We start from the raw sequence: 26,605 nt of genomic DNA on the forward strand, positions 1-26,605 counted from the left end.
GCCAGTGTGTCAATATTTCATGGGGACACCCATAAAAAATGAATCCCTCCTAAATCAAGTCCTCCACTGTGTCCTGATACAAATGGCACTTTGCTATATACCCAATGCCACCTGGTGCATCTTGCCGAAGCCTGCTACCACCAGGTGTCCACCCCCCAACCGACATCCCCCTCCCAACACATCCCCCCCACAACTTGGTGCCACTGATTTCTCCCTCAACTCCACTTGGCGCCCCGACACAACCGACATCCCCTCACCCCCAATGCATCTGGAGTGTGTTATCCTCCATACTTTTCTTTCACTGAATCACAATGACCTGTGAACTAGCAGATATTCAAAGCATGTTAGAGCTCAATTACCTGAACATTACTCTTGTCCAATCCGACCCGCACTTGAATCCTTGTGCACTGTGCAGAAAAGAGATCATACACGGTCAGGGCAGCAGAGGTACAGGCAACAATCATCCACATTGGTTGATGAAGTACAGTAACAGCGTTTATGTTACTGAGCTATTAATCCAGTGGCCACGACAAAATTATCCAGAATTCAAATTCCACTTCAGCATCTGCAGCATTTAAATTCAGTTAATTAAACAAAAATCTGCAAGGAAATGTCAGCATCAGTAATGCGTAATGCTGACTACGAACTCACTGGATTGGCATAAAAGCCCATCTGGTTCACTCGTGACCATCAGGAAGGAAATCTGGTGCTCTTACCGGTCTGGCCTAAACGCGACTCCAGATCCACAGCAATGTGGTTAACTCTTATCTGCCCATGAAATGCCCCGGTAAGCTACTCAGCTGTATCAAACTGCAACTAAAAGTCACTGTGGGAGTACCTTCACCAAATGAACTGCTGTGGTTCATGAAAGCGGCTCACCGCAAACTTCTCAAAGGCAATTAGGGATGGGCAATAAATGCTTAATTTGCCAGCGATGCCCACATCCCTCGAATGAATGAAAAAAATGCTCCAAAGGGGGACAACCAATCACATGGGCCAGGACACCAATCCCTATATGTTTATAGTAATTCTGCTGCAGGATTTCTTCAGGGTAGTGTCCTAGGCTCAACCATCTTTAGCTGCTTCATTAATGATCTCCAACTAAGGTCAGCTGGTTGCTGACATTTGTACAGTGTTCAGTACCATTTGCATCTCTTCAGTTACTGAAGAAGTCCATGTTCACACGCAGTGACCTGGACAACACACAGGCTTGGGCTGATGAGCGGCAAGTAACATTCATGCCACACAAGTGCCGGGCAATGACCATCTCCATCTAAAATTTAACCACCTCCCCATGACATTCAAAGACATTAACATCACCAGATACTCCATCATCAACATTCTGGAGGTTACTATTGAACAGAAATTTAACTAGCTATATAAACGTTATGGCTACAAGAGGTCTGTGGTTGGGAATTCTGTGGCAAGTGACTCACCTCCCGACTCCCCAAAGCATGTCCATCATCTACAAGGCACAAGTCAGGAGTGTGATGGAAAACTCGGCACTTGCCTAAATGAGCGCAGTTCCTAAACACGCAAGAAGCTTGACACCACCCAGACCAAAGCAGATGCTTGATCAGCACCTCGTTTCCACATATCTTAAACATTTATTCTCTCCACCAACAGCACACAGTGGCAGCAGTGTGTACCATCTGCATGATACACTGCAGCAACTTGCCAAAGTACCTCTGACAGTATCTTCCAAAACTGTGACCGTTACCTCCTAGAACAAGGGCAGCAAATAAGAACATAAGAACTAGGAGCAGGCAATTCAGCCCCTTGAGCCTGCACCGCCATTCAATACGATCATGGCTCATTTCGGCCTCAACTCCAATTTCCCGCCCTCTCCCCATAACCTTTCAACCCGTTACTAATTAAAAATCTGTATCTCCTCAAATTTATTCAGCGTCCCGACATCCAATGCACTCTAAGGTCATGAATTCCATAGATTCACGGCCTTTTGAGAAAAGTAATTACTCCTCATCTCTGATTTAAATCTACCATCCCTTAACCTAAAACTATGGCCTCTCGTTCTAGAATGCCCCAGAAGGGGAAATATCCGCTCCACGTCTACTTTGTCTATCCCCTTTAGCATCTTATATACCTCAATTAGATCTCCTCTCATCCTTCTATACTCTAGCAAGTATAGGCCTAAACTGCTCAATCTCTCCTCATAAGACAAGCCCCGCATCTCTGGAATCAATCTAGTGAACCTCCTCTGAACCGCCTCCAGTGCAACTACATCCTTCCTCAAGTAAGGGAACCAAAACTGTGCACAGTACTCCAGGTGCAGTCTCACCAATGCCTAGCACAGTTGCAACAACACTTCCCTATTTTTATACTCTATTCCTTTAGTAATAAATGCCAAAATTCCATTTGCCTTCCTTAATATCTGCTGTACCTGCAAGTGATTCATGCATGAGGACACCCAGATCCCTCTGCACTGAAGCATTGTTTCTTATGTTTCTCTCCATTTAAATAACAAGTCGCCTTTTTATTCTTCCGACCAAAATGGATAACCTCACACTTATCCATGTTAAGCTCCATCTGCCAAATTCACCTAACCTGTCCATATGCATGCATGGGAACACCACCGGCTTCAGGTTCCCCTCCAAACCAAACAGTATCCTGGCTTTGAATTGTGTCACCGTTCCTTCACTGCCACCGGGTCAAAACTCTGGAACACCCTTCCTAAAAACACTATGGATGTACCTGCAACACATCATCTGCCAAGGTTCAAGAAGGCAGCTCATCACCATCTTCCCAAGGACAATTAGGGATGGGCAATGAATGCTGGCAAGGCCAGCAATGCTCATACCCCATGATCAAATTCAAAAAATATATGGACACGAATCCTTAGATATAAACAGATGGAAACATACAGTGCTTCCTAAATGTAAAGAGTCTTATATTGTAATTCCTTGGTATGAACAGGAAGACAGACACTGATCGCCAGTCATAAAGAGTTGAAAAAGCCTGGGTTACCCCTTACAATTACCTGAAGGACTGTCTGGTGACATTTGTGCGCAGGTCAATGATCTTTAACAAGTCATCTCTAGAGCAGGTGAGTAGTTCTGTGCGCTCTGGATTGAGATCAAGTGCCGTGATACGACCCTGTAGTTCCACCTCACGCACGATACTCTCCGTCCTTGAGAAGAGTAGACACAAAATTAAAAATGCACATAAAATTAATACTATACTGGGATTGTGGAGATCCAGCATTAGGTTACTCATGGAGCTAGAATGTCTCACTCCTTGATCATTCAATAATGGTATTGTTACAATCTCCAGAGAGACCCATAAATTCTAAAGAGATTTGTACTTCCAGTTATTAGCTGAAAGAATTGCATGACAAGATTTCACAGTTTAAAACTTTTACTGTAACAAATGACTAAAATACTTATGTTGTAGGCAACTTATGCTTTAAACTATAGAGAGGAACATCTCTTTTTATACTTATCACACATTGCACTCTCCACAGAATTACGGTCCTTTTGGAAAACAGATGCTTCCAGCTTCCAATGGATTCCTGTTTCTCCGCTTCCCCAAGTAGTAGCTTCGAGTGACTGTCACCAGGCACTTTTCTCAGTTTTCGAAGAGCTTCTTAAATTCACCACCGGCAGTAAATCCGATGATTCTTCTTGCCCTGGCCATGCCAGAACAAGGCTGCAGGATGCGACTTCCCAACAAGAGTCTCCTTCCCACATCCGGCTGTGCTAGCTCACAACGCCAAGCAGTTTTTTCTCTCTGCTAACCACACACAACCTCTGCTGGTTCTCTGCCTGTGATATTAATTGATTTGTTGGGAAGTCTGTAATCTGATCTCAAAAAACTGGCTTCCTCTGCCCTCTTCCCCGTGGCAATGTGATACTAACCTTGTATTTAAGTACTATAGAAATGCTATTTAGCTATCCTTGATCCCAACTGCCTTTTATCTCCAGACTTAAATGGACAGTTTCCAGCACAACTGTTTACAACCTAGTACTTCAAACACCTTTCTGTGACTTTGGGAGACTCAGAGTCTACTCGATGCAAACTCACAGCCTGCTGCCATTGTCTCCAAGAATAAATACCTTGTACCTTCCCCCCAAAAAATCTAAGACTTCCTTTCATCTCTAACATTCAAACCGCCCAGGCTTATTGTCAGGCGGACTGCAGGACAGGTCACATCACCACTTTCATTTACCCCAAATTTAAATCTACAGTCCCAAAATATAATCTTATAAACCTCATAATCGTAACAATGTCCATATTGTTATAACGTGTTGTTATATGGGAAAGTAGAGAACTGAAAAAGGCTTTGTAGTCCACCAGTCCCAAAACTAATACTTCTCAGTTAGCCATTCCCTTAAATATCTATCTAAATGGGTCCATATCCTTTGGCACTTAGAAGAATGAGGGGTGATCTTATTGAAATGTATAAAATTCTGAGGGGGCCGGACAGGATAGACACTGAGAGGCTGTTTCCCCTAGCTGGAGAGTCTAGCATCTCAGGATAAGGGGTCAACCAGTTAGGGCTGAGACAAGGAGAAACTGCTTCACTCAGAATTTTCCCCCAAGAATGCTGTGGATGCTTGGTCGATGTAGTATACTTAACACTGAGACTGATAAGATATTTAGTCACTCAGGAAATCAAGGAATATAGAAATAGGCAGGAAAGTGAACTTAATGCTAAAGTTCAGCCATGATATTGAATAGCAGAACAGGCTCAATGGCCCCTACTGCCTACGCCTGCTGCTATTTCTTTCTTAGGTAAACCTGCATAAAATTCTCCAGGCTATCTGCATCCACTAACCCACCCCATATTCACCAGGCTCTGCACAACTTTCTGTGCAGCTTCCTTGTTCAAACCTTGAACTTTCGGTTAAAAGTTCTAAAGAAGAGTCATAAGGACTCAAAGCGTTAACTCTGTCTTTCTCTACACAGGTGCTGTTAGACCTGCTGAGTTTTTCCAGCATTTTCTGTTTTTGTTCTTGAACTTTTGGCCCTGCTTCTGCAGTTTGCGGTAAACTCAAATGCGTACTCATCAGCTCCTTTAAGGGCTTGAGAGAAGTCTCAGAGTAAACAGTCATATAAACTGTCCAGTCTACATTAGCTTGCCTTTTGGACCAATAACATGATAAATTTTCTGAAGCACACTAAGTGATTCTGGAGAGAAACCCATCATAAACATCTCACCTGATATCCCAGAAACGAATCTTCTTGTCAAAGTGCCCACTCATAACACATTGCTCAGTGCAAACAATGTCATTGCAGCTCGAGCCAGCAAATACAGTCTTTATACCTGGAACAGAAGGGGTGAACACTGAATAAAGAGATGGAAATAAGATGGAACAATATTCCTTAAGAGCTTAATTTTGTTTTTTATCCAAATGACTTGTGCGCTAATATTTTTGCAAGTCAAGGTGTTGGGAAATAGAACACTTCCCCCACTTCTTTCTATAAGTCATCATGCTGCACATTGTTACTTTGATCTGGGTCTCCATCTGCTGCTTGCAAGCATCTGCCACTCGCAAGCATCAGCCAGGGGTTGATGAGCTGTCTAATTGATCTGCGAGTGAGAGTCTCATCTGTTGGCTTGTGGATGGTGGGAGTGCAGGGGTGGGAAGATAAATGAGCTGAAGGAGAGGAAGGCACATCGTCTCCAATCTGCATTTCACCTGCAACTTTGTGAAAAGGAGACACAAATACCAGATGTATGAACAGAAATTGCTGGAATGCACACAAGTCAAAAGAGGTTAACATTTCGGCTTAACCCTTCAAGTTCTGAAGTCTTCTCTCTTGGAATGTATTTTCTCTTCGGCTAGCGGTGGACTGCTGTGCATTTCATTTTTCACACCCCCTCTCCCCCATCATTTTCTAATTTGTCCTCCTCCTCCACTGAAGGCATTACCCCTTACTGAGGTAACATTCCACCGGGTCCAGTGGTCTACCCATACCTTGCATGTTGACAAGGGGGAGTGGGCTATTGAATCACGGAAAGCATAAGCCCAATCGTACCCTGCACCCCATTTTTACGCAAGCATGATCCAGCTGGAGTTACTGTAAAATGATCAGGAAGAGGGACCTCGGTTACTTTTCTTCTTTCATAGCTCAGGGATGGCTCTGATTGGTGAAATTAGCTACCTCGACAACGTGCGGGAATGAAACTTGTGATTTTCTAGCGGTTATGCCTCACTGCTACAGTGGTCATTAGGTCACTCAGCTACTGACAGAGCTACTTTAAGCTGTTTCTAAACAAAACACAGCTTGGCCTGTGGCTGTGCTGGATAGGAAGGAGAAGCATTGCATTGTAAATTGTTTCTTGCTACTTTTTCTTCACATCGCTCCAACAATACTTACAGATCTTACGACTCAAGTCCCACAGCTTGAGCGTTCGATCATGGCTGCCCGACACTACCCGGGCATTGTCCAAAAGGAATTTTGCAGATAGCACCTTCCCACTGTGTCCCGTCAACGTGTGCTGTTACGGAAAAAGGAAGCACAAGGAGCAAGAAGTCAAACTATAACATATAAAAAGTGCAATCAGCTTTCTGCATTGCTCTACTCTCAACAAAAAGGCTTGCATTTATATCACACCTTTCATGACTACCAGCCATGTCAAAGTACTTTACAGTCAATCAAATACTTTTGAAATGTAGTCACTGTTGTAATTCAGGAAGAGCAGCAGTCAACTTGCGGACAGCAAACTCCCACAAACAGCAATGCAATAATGACTAGATAAGCTGCTTTCGTGATGCTGATTGAGGGAAGAATATGGACCAGGACACCAAGAATAACTCCCTACTCTTCTTCAAAATAGTCCCATGGGATTCTTTGCATCCACCCGAGTAGGCAATGGGGCCTTGGTTTAACATCTCAGCTAAAAGGAGGCACCTCCAAAAGTGCAGTACTCCCTCAGTACTGCACCAGAGTGTCTGTCTTGATTTTAGTGCCCAAGCCCTGGAGTGGGACTTGAACCTGGAATCTTGTGTCTCAGAGGAGATAGTGCGACCCTGAACATAGCCTTTTCTTCAAAGAAATTAAAAGCTTTGTTTGAAAACAAAAACTCAGAGCTTGCTCAAAGCCACCCTCAAGAGTGATGGGACACAGGGCTGACTGTTTAAAAAATTCATTCATGTGATGTGGGCGTCGCTGTCTAGGCCAGCATTTACTGCCCATCCATAATTTCCCTTGAGAAAGTGGCAGTGAGCTGCCTTCTTGAACCCCTGTAGTCCATGTGGTGTAGGTACACCCATAATGCTGTTAGGGAGGGAGTTCCAGGATTTCAACCCAACTAGAGTGAAGGAACGGTGGTGTATTTTCAAGTCAGGATGGTGTGTGGCTTGGAGGGGAACTTCCAGGTGGTGGTGTTCCCATGCATCTGCCACCCTTGTCCTTCTAGATGGTAGTGTGGGTTTGGAAGGTGCTCAGGAGACTTGGTGAATTCCTGCAGTGCATCTTGTAAATGGTACACACTGCTGCTACTGTATGTCAGTGGTCGAGGGAGTGAATGTTTGTGGATGGGGCTGCTTTGTGCTGGATGGTGTCAAGCTTCTTGAGTATTGCTGGAGCTGGATCCAGGCAAGTGGGGAGTATTCCATCACACTCCTGACTTGTGCCTTGTAGAAGATGGACAGGCTTTGGGGAGTCAGGAGGTAAGCTACTTGCCGCAGGATTCCTAGCCTCTGACCTGCCCTTGTAGCCCTAGTATTTATGTGGCTAGCCCAGTTCAGTTTCTGATCAATGGTAACCTCCAGGATGTTGATAGGGGGGGGATTCAGCAATGGTAATGCCACTGAATGTCAAGGGGTGATGGTTAGATTCTCTTTTTGGAGACTGGTCATTGCCTGGCATTTATGTGGGGCAAATGTTACTTGCCACTTGTCCGTCCAAGCCTGGATGTTGCCCAGGTATTGCTGCATTTGGTCATGGACTGCTTCACTTTGGGGAGTCGCAAATGGTGCTGAATATTGCGCAATCATCAACGAACATCTCCACTTCCGACCTTATGATGGAAGGAAGGTCATTGATGACGATGATGGTTGGGCCTAGGGCACTACCCTGAGGAACTCCTGCAGTGATGTCCTGGAACTGAGGTGATTGACCTGCAACAACCACAACCATCTTCTTTTGTTCTAGGTATGAGTCCAACCAGTGGAGAGTTTTCCTCCTCCATTGGCTCCAGTTGTGCCAGGGCTCATTGATGCCACACTGAGTCAAATGCTACCTTAATGCCAAGGGCAGTCACTCTCACTTCACTGTGATTCCAGCATTGGGCCCAATTTTAGTCATACCACCAAGAGGACTCAATATGTGGGAGTTAGGTACTTTCCCACAGGAAGTTAAGACAAAAATGGGACCTCCAGTGCTATTTTAATGGAGTTCTTTGACTTGGGAGCTGGAAAAACCCCAGATACCAACAGCGCTCCCATTCCCATACAGGAAGAAAATAAAGATAATGCCCACCATTATCATTCCATTGCCTCTCTTCAGTTCCAAAGAAGAGTCAAATATTGCTCAGTAAAATTAGCACAGTGAGACAGGACCGTGTGACAGGGAGTGCATGCTACCCACAAAACTTAAAACACATACGAAAGAAAATGAAGTCACACACCGGACATCATGATTTGTTAGATGCAAAACTCCTTCTAATGCAAGGTTTAGTACACGAGGTCTCAGTTTTCAGTTTGCAGTCAGGCAACAGAAACAAACCCCACAGCTCTAAACACTCCTGTGGGGGTAATTATGGCAGATGCACATTGCAGACATGCTCCAAATCTCTCAAACTGATTAAAGCAGCAGCAGCATCAATTACTATCAGGAACCCCTGTAACATCGCAGCATATCTGCAGCAGGTTGGAAATTGAAGGGTTTCCTGGGAGCGAGAACGTGGGGTAATGCCCTGTGTAGTCAGACCTTTTACCTATCATCACTGACCTCTGTACGGCAGCTTTACATGGTTTTGTCAATTAAGCATTACCATCATATAAACATACACAAATCATTGGCCAGGGCATTGTTAAAATAATCGCCCAGTTTTAAGCCTTACTTTAGGAAGGATGTTGAAGCCATGGAGGGGATGCAGGAGAAGGTGCAGAAGAAAACTCCAAAATGATACTAGATATAAAAGGCTTAGGAAATTAAAGGGCCTGGGCCTTTTCATTAGAATAGAGGTGGTAAAGAGGTGTTAAAAATTCCGAATTTATGATCGCCCACTGGTGGACCGTCTAGGAACACTGGTCATTAAGCATTTTTCTCCTTTAGAAACTAGGTAAATGTTTATCATATGAACATAACCTCACTTTCAAATTTATTTCCATTCACAGCAAGAATAAAGCATCACAAGACCTTTACTCAGGGAGGATTTGGAGGAAACCGAACATCTCTAGGTCAGAAAAACAAGAGTAGATTGAGAGAGCAGGTTCAAGCAACTTCTACTTACCCGTAGCCGGGAATCATCCACAGTCCAAATTCTGCTAGCAAAGTCATTGGAGGCAGCTAGCAGGTACGCACCCTGAGGAAAAAAGACCATTATCTTAATATTGTATGAACAAACTGAGCTACATCACCAAAACAGAGCATACCATGTCTAATACTGAGTGATGTTAACCATGGCAGATTCATCTGCAGTCAAAAAGCAAAATACTGCAGGTGCTGGAAATCTGAAATAAAAATAGAAAATGCTGGAAAATCTCAGATCTGGCAGCATTTGCGGAGAGAGAAACAGCATTAACGTTTCAAGTATGTTTCAAGGCTCTGACGAAGAGCCACACGGACTCAAAATGTTAACTCTGTCTTTCTCCACAGATGCTGCCAGACCTACTGAGTTTTTCTAGCAGTTTCTGTTTCATTTCATCTGCAGTTTATATTGTTAATTCATCCAGGGTAGCAGCTGGAACTAAAATTATCCTCAGTGCCCCTGGGCAATGTGTTTGCATGTGTTGTAGACGAGGGGGAAAAATTAGTTTTAAATATTCCTAGATCAACTATAACACTGGTTTGCTGCAGAGTAAACTCCCTCCACAAAATCCCATCAACCACTCAAGACCACATACCATTAGTTAGACACACATTAGATTTCTCTTATCACTGCCCCATTAAGTACTCCCTGATTCCTGGCCCTGGTCACCATCTTGGTGTATGCTAATACAGGTGATGGACAGAGACAGGGACAGGACCAGGCTCAGTGGTAACAACCCCCATCCTGCCTCATGGTAAACAGACTGTAGACACAGTACCTCTTGGCGCACAAATGAAGAACAGCCAATTAGTTGAGGTACTGGAGGATTGGCAATACTTACAAAATCTATTTCGAAAGAAGAGGGGCATTTTTTGTAAAAAGTAAAATAACATGTAGCTTTGACAAGGACAGAGAAAAAGTCATTAAAATAGGTGAACTCCGACTTACCGTGCTGTCAAATTCAAGGCTGGTAATTCCAGCATTACTGCCAGTCAGTGAGCCCTTCAATTCGCACCGTCCTGGACAAAACAAACAACAGTGCATCAGTACTTAGTGTCACAACCGTTCAGTCTTGCCAAGACATTTCTCTCTCTTTAATTTAATATTCCTGGATGAATTTGTATTCATGGTGAGGGATCTCAGTGCTGGGAATGGAATCTTTCCGTTTAAGACACCTAGTCTCAGTCGCAAACATCCCCAGGCTAGGTACAGGATGTGCTCAATAAAGAGTTAAACGCTCTGTAAAATGTCCTGGCAGTAGGGTGTCCTCAGTGCCCTGGGTTAGGGAGCTAAAAATCTTCCAGGCAATTCAGCCACCTTGATGCTTGTGGTCATAGCGTAAGGGCAGGACTAGGCAGAAATGTGCTCCACTCATCCACTGGTCTCACATGTGAAGAATGATCACTTGAGCAAGAAAATTTGAGGACAGAGGACTCTGCACCTCAGTGAGAGTCATTATTTTTAAGGAAAGAAAGAGAAAGAAACTTAAAAAATTAAGAACCATCTCCAGAAGTAGGCCATATGTGCTATACCTGAAGCTCCAAAGCACTAAGCTGACAATGTGGGAATCCTAACAGCAATCTTCCAAACTATTGACTTTGGCTGCTATCTTCAGGCACTTGTTCGCTGGGATTGAGAACAAAACTATTAAAAACTGGAGTGAAGCATCCCTGAATGGCTGATCAAGTATTCAATTGGAAGTCTTGAGCAGCACAATATCAGTATGCAAGTAGCAATCAAGACTGGATTCATTATCACTAGCATTTCATATTAGCATCTAGACCAACGTAATACACATTTCATTTTCTGAATGGAGGAGGTCTCAGCTTGAAAACTTGCGGTCATGCACCAGAGATAAATCCCACAACACTCAAACGCTCCTGTGTATCCAATTCTGTGAGATGCCTGCTGTAAAGACATTCCAAATCTCTATGCAAATGTCAACTAAAACAGCAGCAGCGGTTACTGTCAGGAACTCCGCTACCATCACAGCCTAACTAGTGCAGGATGGAAAATGCAGATGTGCCTGGGAGCGAGTATGTGGGTATTTAATAAAGTGCCATCAGACCTTTTACCTATCATCACTGACCTCGGTACTCTACATAATTACAAAGACATCACTAGCATATGGAATATGGAAGAACGGAGTCCATACCTCACACTGGGGCAATGATCAACACATTGAGCAGAACCCAGGTTTTATTCTCAGTTAGTGCTGTGAAGTCAGCCATTAAGGGGACAGGAGGAGACAAAGCATCTGAGTCCCTTGAGAGTGATGGGGAAGGTGTGATGCAAAAAATTAGCTAAGGTTCCTGATCAATACCTGGAAAACGTTCTTGTGTGAAGGTTGAATGAGGTGAGCATCAGGCTCAGCTGTGATATGTTTCAAGGTGGAATAGTCTACTGACGCTCGATGTCTAGATTCTTCATTTAGCAAAGCTCTGGGAGAATGCTTGGCATCTGTGAAAATGTACCCCACTGGGAGTCAATACCCATAGGGAGGGAGAGTAGAGAGTAGGAAACAAAAGCAACTCAGGTCTCAAGGCCTGTGACATATGTACTGATGGTACAAAGATACCCGAGAGTCCCCTCCCCACTAAAACCCTTAAAAGGACGCTGTGATTGCCCATACTGGTTTCAATAATAAAGTGGCCACAGACACAAGAGCCAGGTTCAGCTCTAATCCTATTACCTGGCTCCAGCATAGATTTAAAAACAGATTTTTTTTCACATACCTGACGAGACCTCCCAGAGTTTAACCTTCCGGTCCGTCCCACCTGTCACCACCACTCGGGATCCTGGACTGAACTGGACTGCGTTTACTTCTCCATCATGAGCATCCTAAAAAAAGAAAATCTAGGGTGAAGGTTAGAGAAAACCATGGATTATTGTGGGATCATCTTAGGCAGGACACCCTTACCAGACAGTTTTGGGCAGTAGACCAACTGTGAAGCAGGTTACAAAGTGTAGTGATGATCTTCCCAAGGCCAGGTCTTCTACTCATTTCTCCAAATCTCGTGGCCCTGTGCTTTTCTTTTTAGTTGCTCATAAAGCCTCTCATTTTCAACTTCAACGAGCATTGAGCAATATGACTAGGCAAAAGGATACATGAGGTGGTTTTCCCATTGCCTTCATGTGAGATTAAAAGAAACACAAGTCCTCTTTGTGAAGGGTCCTCCACTTGTAAGCAGACACTGCCCCTCGAGGTTCTAACTCATTTGCTGCCACTATCAAAAATTTGCTGATTCCGTCATTGGCCATGGCTAGTAACCCTGAACATGAGGTCCTTACCTGGCCCGGCTCACAAAAGAGCAGGGACAACGGTCTCCTGATGTCTGAACAGACCCTGCTACCCTAAAATCAATATAGGTTTTAAACAGCTGAGGCCTCAGCACTGATCTTTGTAGCCCTTCACTAGTTACTTACTACCGTCCAAGCCAAAAATGACCCATCCATTTCTATTCTCTGCTTTCTGTCCATAACAAATCATCAATCCAAAACAAGGCCCAAGCTGATCTCTCAACTGAATGCAAAAAAATTCCTTGGAACTATTTGAAGAAGACCAGATGAGTTCTCTCTGGTGATCTGAACTATTTTTATCCCTCAATCAACAACACTAAAACAGATTATCTGGTCATCAATCTCATTGTTGTATATGTGACCAGAGCTGTGTGCAGATTAACTGCTGTTTGCCAGATTACAACAGTGACGAGTACTAAGTACTTCACTGGCTGTAAAGCGCTTTGGGATGTCCTAATGTTGTGAATGGCATAAGACAATTGCAAGTTCTTTTTATTCTTTCAAACAAGTACTACTAGTGACCCGTCACAGGACTGTAGTTGAGTTGAGTTTACAAGTACATATCCTAGCCTCACTCTGCAACACTGTGAAGAGGTCTCAGCTTGCAGCTTTTGAGTCATGCAGCACAGACAGCCCCAGATCATCTAATGTTCCTCCATGACTAGTTTGGTCAGACATCCACTGTGGACACGTCCTGAATCTCTCTCCGAAATCTGGGACTGAAGCAGCAGCATTAATTACTGTCAGGAGCACATCTACCATCACAGCCCACCTAGAGCAGGATGGGAAGTTTAGGCATTTCTGGGAACGAAAGTGTGGGAATAAACCCTGTGCAATCAGATCACATATCTATTATCAGTGACCTTAACGTTTATTTATAACTCACCGAGGCAGCAGTCAGGAACTGCACCAGAATTGTAACCAAGACACAATGAACACATGCAGGCTCTGATGACGATGCCAAGAGCCATAAGACTGGTCCTTCATATTTACCCAAGTTGGAGAAATTTAGACTCCTCAACCTCAACAGGATGCCTCCTGGAGGTTTAATAAGATTGCAAATTGTACAGAAAAGGTTAATTTGGAACTCTATGTCAAACTGAATCATGACGGTTGAAAAGGCACAGGATGAAACCACTGAAAAGCATATTTAGTACTTATGAAGTTCTCCTTTATAAGGTGATCAATATGTGCAAAAGACTCCTGGATGGAGCAATGGTATCATTTAACAGCTGGATGCAATGACAGGTGGAATTGTAAGGTCTCCCTGGTTAGATAAGAGGGGCAAATGGAACCATCCTTATCGATATCTTTCTTGCGAATTTCAGTCACAATCAACACAATGCAAATCAGATCAGAATTTCCCCTCGTTTTACTCTTTAGAAATGTCCAACTGTCAAAAAATCATAATGAGGGTTAAGAATATAAGTGTCGAATGAGCTTGTGATGGCTGCTCCTTCCAATATCTCGTATGGTACTGTCAAAAGACTCAAAGCACTCGGCCTCTCTCTGGGTGTGCTAAAAAAAAGCATATTTTCTTCTGGCCTATAAACATTAAAACAGTAGCCAATAACGTACTTTATGCAAACCTTCTCTAGCCTATAGAACAGTCATTGCACTTCAGAAGCTACTTAATGAAAGGCACTGTGATATATCTGACAGATATGATAAAATACAATTCAGACGCAAGCCATTCTTTAGTCACATGTCAATCAACTTTTCTGTCAAGTCAGGATTTTATCTTGGCTTTCCAAGTTATACTTTTGCTCAATTAGAGAAATGGATACATTATTAGTTTGATCAAGTCGGTTGAGAGGTATTGTGTAATATATTCCTTAGGCATTGGGACCAGTCAGGTGGACTGCAATGGCTGTTTTATTCCTGTGCATCCCCATACAAACAAAGCTTACAACCAGCCTGAATTAACCCATGGTGTTAATTCAATGATTCTGCAGTGCCAGCGCTGATCAAGAACTCAATCCAATAGTAGGAAAATTATTGACATTCTGAGACCCAGCAAGGCTCCAAGGTCGGACTCATAAAAATTGGCCTTTGTTTTGATTGAAGGGCCAGAATGCATAGAATTTACAACACAGAAACAGGTCTTTTGGGCTAACTAGTCTAGCTGGTGTTTATGTTCCACATGAGCCTCCTCCCATCCTACTTCATGTCATGAAAGTATAATAATTTTCATAATTTTTTTTGGTTTATTGTGAATTAGGTTTATGGTGGTAAGTATAGTTGGATCTGTCTGTGTGTTATCTAATCACACTTGGAGTCAAATAGACTGCAAGTTTAAATCATCAAAAGAAGCTAGGTGCTTGACATACTAATGAGTAAACATGGATGCTGGCTAAGCATGTAAGGTGTGAACGGAATTTGCATTTTTAGATAAATGAAGGGATATTTGGATTTCAAAAGGATCTTAGCCTGTTTACAATTAGCCAGATAAGCAAGGCTAAGGGATGTGTTTATTTTCCCCAAAGATTACTGGCAATACTGGCATCATGAAAGTTTTTATGTTACGAGGAAGATACAGTTTCAAAGACATTTGGAACAATAGAATTTACATATTAAAAAGAGAAACACATATATATGGGAGAATGAAAGGTTGTGTGTCAGAAGGCCATGTAAGATCTAAGAGGAGTGTGAGAAATAGCCTTAGTGAAGCCTCCAGCATTTGTGCATAAGTCTGCTGTCTTACAAAGGCAAAGCTGGGGAAAAGCCATTTGCAATTCCACTGTCCAGGGTAATGTGTTAACTTGCTGAGGCTGTTTTAAATCTAAAATCTATTTTTGGACCGTTGCTTTAAAGAGAGTGTAACTGGGGGTCAGATTAATTAGGAATTTTAGGAGTTATTATAGTAGTAAGTAATTGTAGTCTTATGCATGTGTTTGGCATCTTATATCTTTTGTTAATAAATCTTTTAATTAAACTTTTTAAATCTCTAAAGGTCTCAGTGGACTTATTACTTCTGAACTCAGTGCACGTATCATGCAAAACCACTGTGATAGCGCAACCAAGTTTCCCTCGTGGATTTGATCTGCCTGGAATACATCGTCTGCCACATCATAACACTTCATTTAACCCTAGTGCCACAACTTTCTATTTCTTTCTCTCCCTTGTACTTATCTAGCCTCCCCTTTGTTTGAATACTCACAAATACGTGGAGCGCTGTAGTGGGAAGTCGCATCTCATTGCATGGTCCCGTACGGACACTGGGGGCATCGGTCACAGTCCCGTGCAATGTTGGCGAACGTTTTCTAAAGGTAGCAAACACACAGAATCTCTCATTTACTCCTGAAGAATCTGTAAAATAATCAGGTATCAACATGCAAATGAAACAATTGTACAAGGGTTTTAGGCTGGAATAGTAAAGGGGTAGAGAAGCAAGATGCAATAACTGATCTAGAACACATTATAGACCAATTGAAGAAATATTGAGATACAAGTAACACAGATGGTTCAATGGACAAACGAAACTGAGCTACACAGGCTGGAACGCCCAGTTCCATTGCTAAGCTGGTTTAGTTGATATCACTGGGGACAACAATTGGTCTCAAAGGCTTGAGTGGTGAGGGGACAAAAATCAACCAGAATTTCCTCTCCTGATCACTATTCTATGACTCCTGTAAGAGACTAAGCATGTACAGTTGAGGTCAAGGTCTATACCAAGGTCGTCTGTTGCCACTCATTGCCTAGGGTCACACATGAAGATTGGCCACACGCATTGATATAGGACCCTGTACCAAGGTCGTCTGTTGCCACTCATTGCCTAGTGTCATACATGAAGATTGGCCACACGCGTTGGGGTAATGGAGCACAAATGGTGCCTAAAGCACTGCACCTAACAAGGAGGAAGAGAGAGAGAAATGACTGAGACAGGGCAGGGTGCAAATGGCCAGTTTGGGGCAGGTTCTTAGTGCTCAAGTTTAGAATGTGGCCTATGGCAGATTCACAAGATTGGAAATTGATTGAAAAAATAGAGGGGGGTGCCTGAGGAAGAAGGGTTTTTTTTTAAAATACAGAGAGTACCAATGAATATATACTGGCTGCAGAATATGTTTTACTGGTATATTCACAAACTTAATTTCTGTAAGGTCTCTCCAATTCTCAGTGCTGTGTGTTTGGAGGGCTTGTGGCTTAATCTTGGGTTCACTGCTACAGACAGTTGAAAAGCAAGAACATAGACCCATGAGCAAAGTGCTCACCGGATTAGCATCATTAGTAGAAATAATTTCATGGAAAAGGAGAGTAGGATGGATAGAGAGATGTATAATTGTAAGTGAGAAAGAAAGATAAATTACTATCTGGTCAAGTAAAATCTTAAATACACTCAACACTGAAAAAGAAATGTGGGGAAGTTCCTAACCTACCCAAAGATATTACTGATAGAATCCAAGAGAGCAGACGTCTGCGAAGTCCTTCTACACAGAACAGAGAAGAAATGACCGTCAGTGTGAGACAGTGCAGCTCAATCAATGTCCACTCACCTTCAGTCCATAAACTGAAACCCAGGGTTGAGGTCACATATCTCTTTCACCCCCGGGAGCCCACTCCCCAAACACAGACAGACACAGATAAAGACTCTGAACACACAGCAATTAAACCACCACCTATATTCACATAGAGGTCCCACAACCTGTTCTCTCTCCATTGCTCCAACCCTCACCAACCACTGTCTCCTTGGCTGAGATGGGTTTCCAACGCATTTCTAGAAACTCAGCGAAGTGGCACTTCTTCACCCATCAGCAGGACTAACTGTGAGCTTCTGAAGACAACCTAAACAGGTTGGGGGGGGCATCAGAGTCAAGCCTGATCCTATCCTCACCCATTAAACTATTCAGTAACGTTCACACAAGGCCATGTTCTGCAATCAGTCATGGATAACCATAAGCAGCAGAAACAATGGATGATTTTCACAGTCTGCACTGGATGGGACAGTGGGTCAGACACTGTCCTTTCACACTCTGGGACTGGGTTGGACTGTGGGTCAGACACTGTCCTTTCACACACTGCACTGGGTGGAAGAGGGGGGGTCAGACACTGTCCTTACACACTGCGACTGGGTGGCACAGTGGGTCAGACACTGTCCTTTCACACTCGGACTGCGTGGAACAATGGGTCAGACACTGTCCTTTCACACTGGTGCTGGGTGGTACAGTGGGTCAGACACTGTCCTTTCACACTCTGGGACTGGGTGGGACAATGGGTCAGACACTGTCCTTTCACACTCTGGGACTGGGTGGGGAAGTCTAGTTTCCATTTGCCATCCCAATTCATGACCTCTGTAAGTGAAGTTGTTGACTTAATGCCTCCAAGGATCTGCACTGAGACAGCTCAAATACATTTCATGTAGTGCATTTGCAGCTAACAGTGTACTTAGTCTGGGCTAGACTTGGCTAAGGCTTGCTGTCCTGGGGAGAAGCCCGGATGGTGGCTGTTGAAGGAAGAGGAATATGAACGGCGCATTGTCGAGAAGAGAGGAATATGGACAGCACCTGGGCACTTTTTCACTGCAAGTGAAGTGCAATTAAGCAAATAAATCCACCGGTGACTGATGAAGGTGGTGGTGGACCACTATCAATAGGATATCCAGCCAGCCTCCACTCAAGATGGTTTTTGACTTGGAAAATCAGGAAGTGACAGTCAATTACAATAAAATGCAGCGCGTAATGAACACCTTAGCTTGTTTTGGCTCTTTAGCTTGTGTTTACACAATTGCAGCATTCACTGCAAGACCACAAGAGCTCTCCAGCAACATATACCTTCACTATTTCCTCTGTATACTCTCAAAATGTTATCAGGGTGATACTGCCCTCTCACTGTGTCTCAGTACCCCTTATTTCACACCCTGAATGTGTGATTGGACTAAATTTAAAGTGAACTTTACCATGAACCAACTTCCATTATTTTACATCTGTAACTGTACTATGCATGCGAGGGACCACTTTACCAGACTGCAATGATGGGGGAGCCTTGCCTGCTGACAGTACTATTGAAAATTCAGGGACACACTGCTTACAAATTTTTGACCCTAGTAACCACCCTCCATGTGAAAGGTGAGATTGAGTGAATCAGTGGGCTATTCATTTACAGGGCGATATCACAGAGGAACCAGATTCTATCCTCAGCTGATAACCACAGCTCCGTATTTCAAGCAGTAGTCCTTGATAATGATAAAGATACTGGGGAGGTAAAGTGACATAGGCACTGGAGATCCTCCCCATTTCCTGATGCTGGCGAGTGAGGACAATAGTAGCATCCCAAATGCCACTGCAATTAAGAGCAGTTACCTCAACACAGACCAGGACCTGAAGCAGATGCCTCTCTGATCTGAATAAGACTTGGCACAATTCATGAAACTGTATGTTATCCCAATCTGCAGGGTGGAACCACAAAGTTTGAGATACCTTCAGGCTAATTTGATCCCCTCAGTAAAGAAATTGTGCATTAAGTAAAACCATGGTTACTGCTGAACAATTTTAATGTGCAATTTTCATCTGAATTCCAAGCATCTGGAACTTCAGTTCTGAGAAAAGGTTAAAAGTCCGATTAGTTGGATTTTTTTGGGGAAAGAGGAAACTCCAATTGCATTTCTCAAGATCATGAAGAGAATCAACAAAATTGATTGAGGCAAATTTTTCCCTGGGATGAAAGACTCGAATTGCAGAGATTCAGCATGGACACGAGGGGCCATGTGACCTCCTTCTGTGCTGTAACTACGATTCACAGGGTAAAATGGTAAAGAAAGGAGCAAGAAGTCAGGAGGAATTTCTGCCCCAAAAGGGGAATTCAGCTGCTGTAGGTGACCAGAAAAGGACGTTGAAATGGACACTAAGTGGGCTAATTAAATGCATCTGCGGGGTGAGAATGATTTGAAGATGTTGAGTAGGCAGGGTTGATATATGGAAACAGATGAAGCTTGTTAGGCTTTGTCCATTCCTAAAATTTCTTGTTCCCACATTATTGCTAGGAGAGAGTTTGTAAGTGCCCCAACATCATCAAAATCATACACTGTTGAAGAACCGCATTGATCCTACAGTATAATGTTCAGAAAGCAAATGTTGTACTGTTTGCTGGGATCATGATAAACAAACAGCAGCATAGCTGTAGATTCTGTCTTTCCAATTTTTTTTGAAGACCTGTACTATAGTCCAATACTAGTGGCACTGATGGGGAAAACAGATCATATGTCGTTACATCATACAAGAGCACATCTTTCAACATAAAGGCAAAATGATTTAAGAGTGTGGTGTTTCAGTCAATTTTCTCTCCTTAAGACATGCTTGTTGGCCCTACTCCAGTGGCCAATCCACATGCACGAATCTAGACAGAGTGGAAGATTACCACCAACACAATCGCACCTTCATCTGTATCCTCACACAAATACACTTTCTAGCAGGGGTCACCAGATATCACCAAGAGCAGACACCCCCAACTATTACTTCCTGTCCCCAACTCTGGAGTTGTAGAATGCCAACCATCACCCGATCTGAAATTAGCTGACTCAACAAAGTTAAAAGAGTTTGAACCTGGGACCGTTCCTACCTCTTCCTGGGTCAGTGCTACAATGGTCAGCACATTCAACCCCAGAGCAATCAGTAGAGCTAAAGAAAATAATCAGGCACAATTACAAAACACATTGAGCTCAAATTATCTGTTACAAAGCTTTGCATAGCTGTTATTTACCCAGTCTCTCAAATATCGTCATTTACTTTTTAAGCTCTTACACCGCATCCCCTACAACTCTTCGAGACACCAGACTCTCACCTGGGGGTCCTGTGCGTTGTTCGCACCGGTGATGTTTCTCCAGATGCATCAGGCCCTTCCTCACCCAGCACCTCTATATCATCATCACTGTAAGTCAGAGAACAGAAGGAAAGCAAATGTCAGTCATCTACTCTACCCACTATGGACAAGTACAACTGCCCATCACATAGCAACAGAAGCTTACTCCACTCCAAGATTGCTCCACAGCTGTGTGCAAGCATATCTTAAAAGGGTAGCGTTGGTTGTGTGGGGCCTGATTGTTACACTGTACATTATGTTCCAGACTGCTGCACAATGTGCAGCTTGGAGGGAACAGTGCAGAAGGCCGAATGTTCATGCACTAAAAAAATGACTGCAAGACAAGAAACTCACGGATCAATATTCAACGGTTCTTTGGCAGCCTCAGCAAGGTCCTTTTTCAGCTTTGCCTGCCGTCTCCTGAGGAGGGGTGGAAAAGGCCAAAGTTAAAAAAAAATGAAGAAAACAGGTGACAAACTCTGACCCATGCTTACAATGGTGAACTTCAAAGTAGAATTCAATCTAACAAATCTACATGTGAGAGGAGGTCAATAACCTCGTGCAGTGGGGCAAATTCAACATCAAGCTTCAGTTTGAAGCAATTAACTGGAAAAGACTTATCCCTCAAACTGACCTGGTCTCTCTTTTTTAATTTGTTCATGGGATGTGGACGTCACTGGCTAGGCTTGCATTTATTGCCCATCCCTAATTACCCGCGAGGCGTTGGTCGTGAGCCACCACCTTGAACTGCTGCAGTCAATGTGGTGCAAGTACACTCACAGTGCCGTTACGGAGGGAGTTCCAGGATTTTGACCCCGCCACAGTGAAGGAACGGCAATATATTTCCAAGTCAGGATGGTATGCAACTTGGCTGGGGAACTTGTGGTGGTGTTCCCATGCACCTGCTGCTCTTGTTCATCCAGGTGGTAGAGGTCACAGGTTTGGAAAATGCTGTCGAAGGTGAGTTGCTGCAATGCATTGTGTAGATGGTACATAGTGCTGTCACTGGACATCGGAGGTGGGCGGGGTGCTCACCAAGCTGGTTGCTCTGTTCTGAATGGTGTCGAGCTTCATGAATGTTTTTGGAGCGGCACTTATTCAGTTAAGTGCAGAGTATTCCATCACAGTCTTGACTTGTGCCTTGTAGATGGTGGACAGGCTTTGGGGGCTCAGGTGGTGAGTTACTCGGGTGAGAATCCCCAGCCTCTGACCTGCTCTTACAGCCACAGTATTTATTTACTGGTCCAATTCAGTTTCTGGTCAATGGTAACCCCCAGGATGTTGATCGTGGGGGATTCAGCGATGGTAATGCCATTGAATGTCAAGGGAGATGGTTAGATTCTCTCTTGTTGGAGATGGTCATTGCCTGGCACTGAAGTAGCATGAATGTAATTTGCCACATATCAGCCCAAGCCTGAATGTTGTCTAGGTCTTGCTGCCTATGGACACGGACTGCTTCAGTATCTGAGGAGTTGTGAATGGTGCTGAACATTGTGCAATCATCTGCAAACATCCCCACTTATGATGGAGGGAAGGAAATTGATGGAGCAGCTGAAGACGGTTGGCCCAGGACATCACCTTGAGGAACTCCTGCAGTGATGCCCTGCGATTGAGATGATTGACCTCCAACAACCACAAATATCTTCCTTTGTGCTAGTTATGGAATTTTCTACCAATTCCCATTGACTTCAGTTTTGCTAGGGCTCCTTGATGTCTAACTCAGTCAAATGCTGCCTTGACGTCAAGGGCATCACTCTCAACTCTTAAGTTTAGCTCTTTTGTCTATGTTTGGGTCAAGGTTGTAATGAGGTCAGGGGCTGAGGAACCCAAACTCTGCATCAGGGAGCAGGTTATTGTTGAGTAGGTGCCGCTTGGTAGCGCTGTCGACGACCTTTTCCATCACTTTGGTGATGATGGAGAGTAGACTAATGGGGTGGTAGTCGGCCAAGCTGGATTTGTCCTGCTTTTTGTGGACAGGACATACCTGTGCAAGTTTCTACATTGCCAGTTTTGTGACTGTACTGGTGCAGCCTGGCTAGGGGCACAGCTAGCTTTGCAGCACAATTCTTCAGTACTATTGCAGGAATGCTGTCAGGGGCCATAGCAGTTGAATTATCCTGTGCCTTCAGCTAGTTCTTGATATCACTTGGAGTGAATCGAATTGGCTGAAGACTGGCTGGAGAACCCCAGAGGAGGCCAAGATGGATCATCCATTTGGCGTTTCTTGCTGAAGATGGTTGCAACTGGTTCAGCCTTGTCCAATAAAGAGGCAAAACCATGTCCTTAGTTGGCATTAAAGCATGGCTTCAACTGGTAATCTTTATACTAGAGTCCCATGCCACATCACCTGATCCTTTGATTACCATGGATTTTTAAAAAAACTAAAATCATGAATGTAGGATGCAGATGAAATAAATCATACAACTGGGTCCCTCCATAACCAAGTCAGTTCAAGTATTCCTCATGGAGCAAGGTAGAGGAATGGCTCAACTGATTTCCCCTTCTAGAGCCTAAATACAGTACAGAACCATTTCAAGTAATTGTCTGCTAAGGCCAGCATGGAAATAATTCTCAGTAACAACAAAGATGCCAACCTTCCCCCTACAATGGAAGTTGAGCCCTTCAGAAGTTGTTAATTTATTAGAACCTCATCATTCAAAATCCTGATACCCAGAACGTGGCTTTGATTCTTGTTTGCATTTTATATTTACAAGCAGTTTTTATTCCGAATACACAATGTCCCTTTTCTGCTGAAAATAACTCAACTGCAAGAATAATGAAGGACACTATTATGATGCCTTGGTGTCACTGGTGCACAGAGCTTGACAGCCAACATCTGAAGCCTCACCATGTGAAAACTCATTAATGTGGTATTCACATACGCAGTAAAGCATCAGTATACAAAGCCACCTGGTTTAAGACGAATAGTTTGTACTTGAGATCTCAATGGCATGGAGATGTGGTAGCATCCAAGGCTGTATACAATGGCCAGATACCTGCTGTTTCCATGTTTGCTCAGTGCAAGGAATATATCTTTTTATTCCTGTTGGACTGTGGATTAAGACTGCAATGGCTGCAGTTTGAGAGACATATTCAATGGAACAGGATGAGAGATAAGTACAATGTTGCAGTCCTGGAACAGAATGTGCCATGAAAGGCAGGGTGGTGCCAGAAAGGAGTCCTGGGCCAAGGGAGCTGCCTGACAACAGCATTTTATTTGGCTCCTGACCAGTGACCAGGGTTTTGTGTGAAAGCAATAGAGCAGAAAGCTCCTGACCTGCAAAGGGAAAACATCTAAAATCTCTTTTCCTCATATCTCTATAATCTGCTCTCTCTGAGGAAACTCCTGTATAAGGGAAAAGGGGAAAACCACTATTAAAGACATTGAAAAGCAAGATCTCAACAAGTGAACTAAATACTGAAAGTGCTGGAAGACCTTCTCATGTCATCAACAAGAACTGAAAGGAATTTGGGAGACATCAATCGAAATCAACCCATCAAATCCTGTACTCTGGACAGGTGCTATTGAACTGTTTTATCGCACCCTTAAAATCCATGTTTTGTGTGCCTTATGTGTCGCCCACAGTTTGCTCAATAAACAGTTATTTACTTATTACATTTACAAACCTGATGCTCATACTCTGTTAACCTAAATTAAACAGTTAGGTAGAATTGGGGCAATCTGGTGGTTTGGTCAAATTTTTCACATTTGTCGGGGCTCGGGGAACAGTGGGGCTTGATATTACAGCGCACTATCCCCAGTGAGTTATGACAAGTTTGGGGGCTCACGTCCGGGATATTTTGGAACAAAAGGCAACGACGACTTGGGTGTAGATTTAGAAAGTAATAAAAGCTAAAAGGAAAGACCAGGTTTGTACTGTCAAAAATAAGATGGCTCTGGAAACTGCAAAAACTTTCCTGCGAGTGGAAGAGATGTCCCTGGCGATTTTATAAGGGATCCCAAAAGCCAGGTTAATTGAATTGGCAAGTAACTTAAGAGTAGGATTATCTGCCAAAGCCAGGAAGGCAGGGATAATCGAAGAGATGGCACAGCATTTGAAATTGGAAGGAATACCCAAGAGAGCAAGTTCTCAAGGGGTGGTTCATTGGAATGGGCTCAAATTCAGTTGCAAATAAAAAATTGGAACTAGAGGCAGCAGAAAAGGCAAGAGAAAGGGCATTCCAAAGGGAACAGGCAGGAAGGCAGGAGAGAGAAAGGAAACAAGAAAGAGAATTAGAAAAGCAAAAACTTGATCTCAAGAAAGAAAAGTTAGCAATGGAAGAGAGAATGAAGGAATGAGACAGAGTACTGGCTTAAAAAGCTGGATTTTAAAAAGGAGACATCAGATGCTGAGAAAAGCTCTGATGATGAGAAAACCTTTAACCTACCCAATGGGGAGATGTTTAAATTTGTACAAGCTCTTCCGAAGTTTGAGGAAAGGGATGTTAAAGCATTGTTTATTTCATTTGAGAAGATAGCTAAACATATGAACTGCCCAAAGGAAAACTGGACATTCTCCATGCAGAGCAAATTGACAGATAGAGCGATAGAGCACAGGAAATTTATGCTTCACTGTCAGAGGAGGTTTCTAGGGATTATGATGTGGTGAAAAAGGCCATTTTGAGTGCATATGGGTTGGTCCCTGAAGCATACATACAAAAGTTTCAAAATTTATGGAAACAGTCTGGGCAAACTTAAATTGAATTTGAAAGGATTAAGCAAAGTAGGATACAAGCATTAGGGTTTGAAACTACCTATGAAGTTCTCATAGAGACCATTCCCATGGAAGAATCTAAAAACTCCCCGACCTTCTGTAATAAGAACCCATGTTGAGGACCAAAGGGTTGCAACTACGAGACAGGCAGCAGTAATGGCTGACGGTTACGAGCTGATCAATAAAACTAAACTTTTTTTCTATCACACCCCCATAAATTTGAAAAGGATGGAAAGTGGGAGAGTGAAAGGAAGGCATGTAGCCAGGGTAAAGAATGGATAGCTGGGAATACCTTAAGATCTCCTCTCCAATTCAAGATGATACTGAGGTTGGAGGTGAAACTCAAAGGCCTAAGTGTTTCCATTGTAATAAAGTGGGGCACATTCGTTCAGAATGCTGGAAGTTGTGAGGGAAACCCATGGGACTTATTGGGGTTCATAAGAGTGAGTCGAAAAGGGAATTCAAAAAGAAAATGCCACAGATCAAACAGTAGCTCCAACTACAAATAAGGGTCTGGAGGCCGGTGAATAAGGTAGATGAGAGATATAAATGGGCTTTATCTAAAGGAAAGATAATCCCTCTTTCATCAAATGATGCAGCTAAACCCATAACTATATTAAGGGACACAGGAGCTCCTCAAACTCTTTTACTAGAGAAGGGCCTAGTTTTCCCTCCAGAGGGTTCAATCAAAGCTAAAGTATTGGTAACCTGGATAAGTGGAGAGTATATTCCAGTTCCATTGTACAAAGTGCAGTTGGAGTGTGATTTGTTGCCTGGAATGGTAGTTGGAGTGGTTAAGAAATTACCCATGGATGGAGTTGATTTACTCCTGGGGAATGATTCAGCAGGAGTGAAGGTTGTAGCTTCGCCCATAATTACAGGAAGTCCGAGAGAGGCTAAAAAGGTGGAGCAGTTGCAAGAACAAGTTCCTGGTATTTTTGCATCGTGTGTGGTGACCAGAGCAATGGCTAAACAAAATCCATCACCAGAGGTCAAAGGAATACAAAGGAGCAGATGTTAGAGTAGCTGAAGCTTTAAGGATGAGGATAATTCAAAGGAAGTGTTTGGCATGTCTTTATAAATTGAGGCTCAGAAAGCAGATCCAGAGTTAAAAATGTCAGCACAGTCAGCTCAGACTGAAACTGAGGCGGAAGGAGTTCCGGAGTGCAATTACATTAAAAATGGAGTTCTGATGAGGAAGTGGAGACACCCTCACAGACCTGTGATTGAGGAATGGGCGGTTGCTCATCAGATAGTGGTACTGCCCAAATATCGTAAGGAGATATTGCGGGTAGCACATGAAATCCCTATGGCAGGACATGCAGGAATACGGAAAATCCAAGCATCAATAAACAGG

The 26,605-nt window shown here is 43.4% G+C and overlaps 1 protein-coding gene and 2 non-coding genes across 8 annotated transcripts in view; all 3 read right to left on the bottom strand.

Moving 5' to 3' along the window:
- Positions 1 to 290: 290 nt before the first annotated feature.
- atg16l1 (ATG16 autophagy related 16-like 1 (S. cerevisiae)) overlaps positions 291 to 26,605 on the bottom strand; it is a 43,911-nt gene continuing 17,596 nt past the window's right edge. For 5 of the 6 annotated variants that reach the window (XM_078563559.1, XM_078563555.1, XM_078563558.1 and 2 more), the window contains 11 exons: positions 20,888 to 20,953; positions 20,516 to 20,602; positions 17,119 to 17,169; positions 15,903 to 16,005; positions 12,178 to 12,283; positions 10,391 to 10,461; positions 9,425 to 9,496; positions 6,343 to 6,463; positions 5,179 to 5,284; positions 2,999 to 3,148; positions 291 to 407 (listed from right to left, as the gene is read on the bottom strand). In XM_078563559.1, the coding sequence (XP_078419685.1) occupies positions 356 to 407; positions 2,999 to 3,148; positions 5,179 to 5,284; positions 6,343 to 6,463; positions 9,425 to 9,496; positions 10,391 to 10,461; positions 12,178 to 12,283; positions 15,903 to 16,005; positions 17,119 to 17,169; positions 20,516 to 20,602; positions 20,888 to 20,953 (985 nt within the window). In that variant the 3' untranslated portion in view covers positions 291 to 355. The remainder of the gene's footprint in view (positions 408 to 2,998; positions 3,149 to 5,178; positions 5,285 to 6,342; positions 6,464 to 9,424; positions 9,497 to 10,390; positions 10,462 to 12,177; positions 12,284 to 15,902; positions 16,006 to 17,118; positions 17,170 to 20,515; positions 20,603 to 20,887; positions 20,954 to 26,605) is intronic. The other variant, XM_078563557.1, reaches the window with a different exon arrangement.
- Positions 8,654 to 8,920, bottom strand: LOC144694336 (small Cajal body-specific RNA 6). The gene has a single exon (XR_013579720.1).
- On the bottom strand, positions 11,261 to 11,532 carry LOC144694335 (small Cajal body-specific RNA 6). The gene has a single exon (XR_013579719.1).

Source organism: Cetorhinus maximus, chromosome 19, assembly GCF_964194155.1.
Source record: "Cetorhinus maximus chromosome 19, sCetMax3.hap1.1, whole genome shotgun sequence".
NCBI classification, from domain to species: domain Eukaryota; kingdom Metazoa; phylum Chordata; class Chondrichthyes; order Lamniformes; family Cetorhinidae; genus Cetorhinus; species Cetorhinus maximus.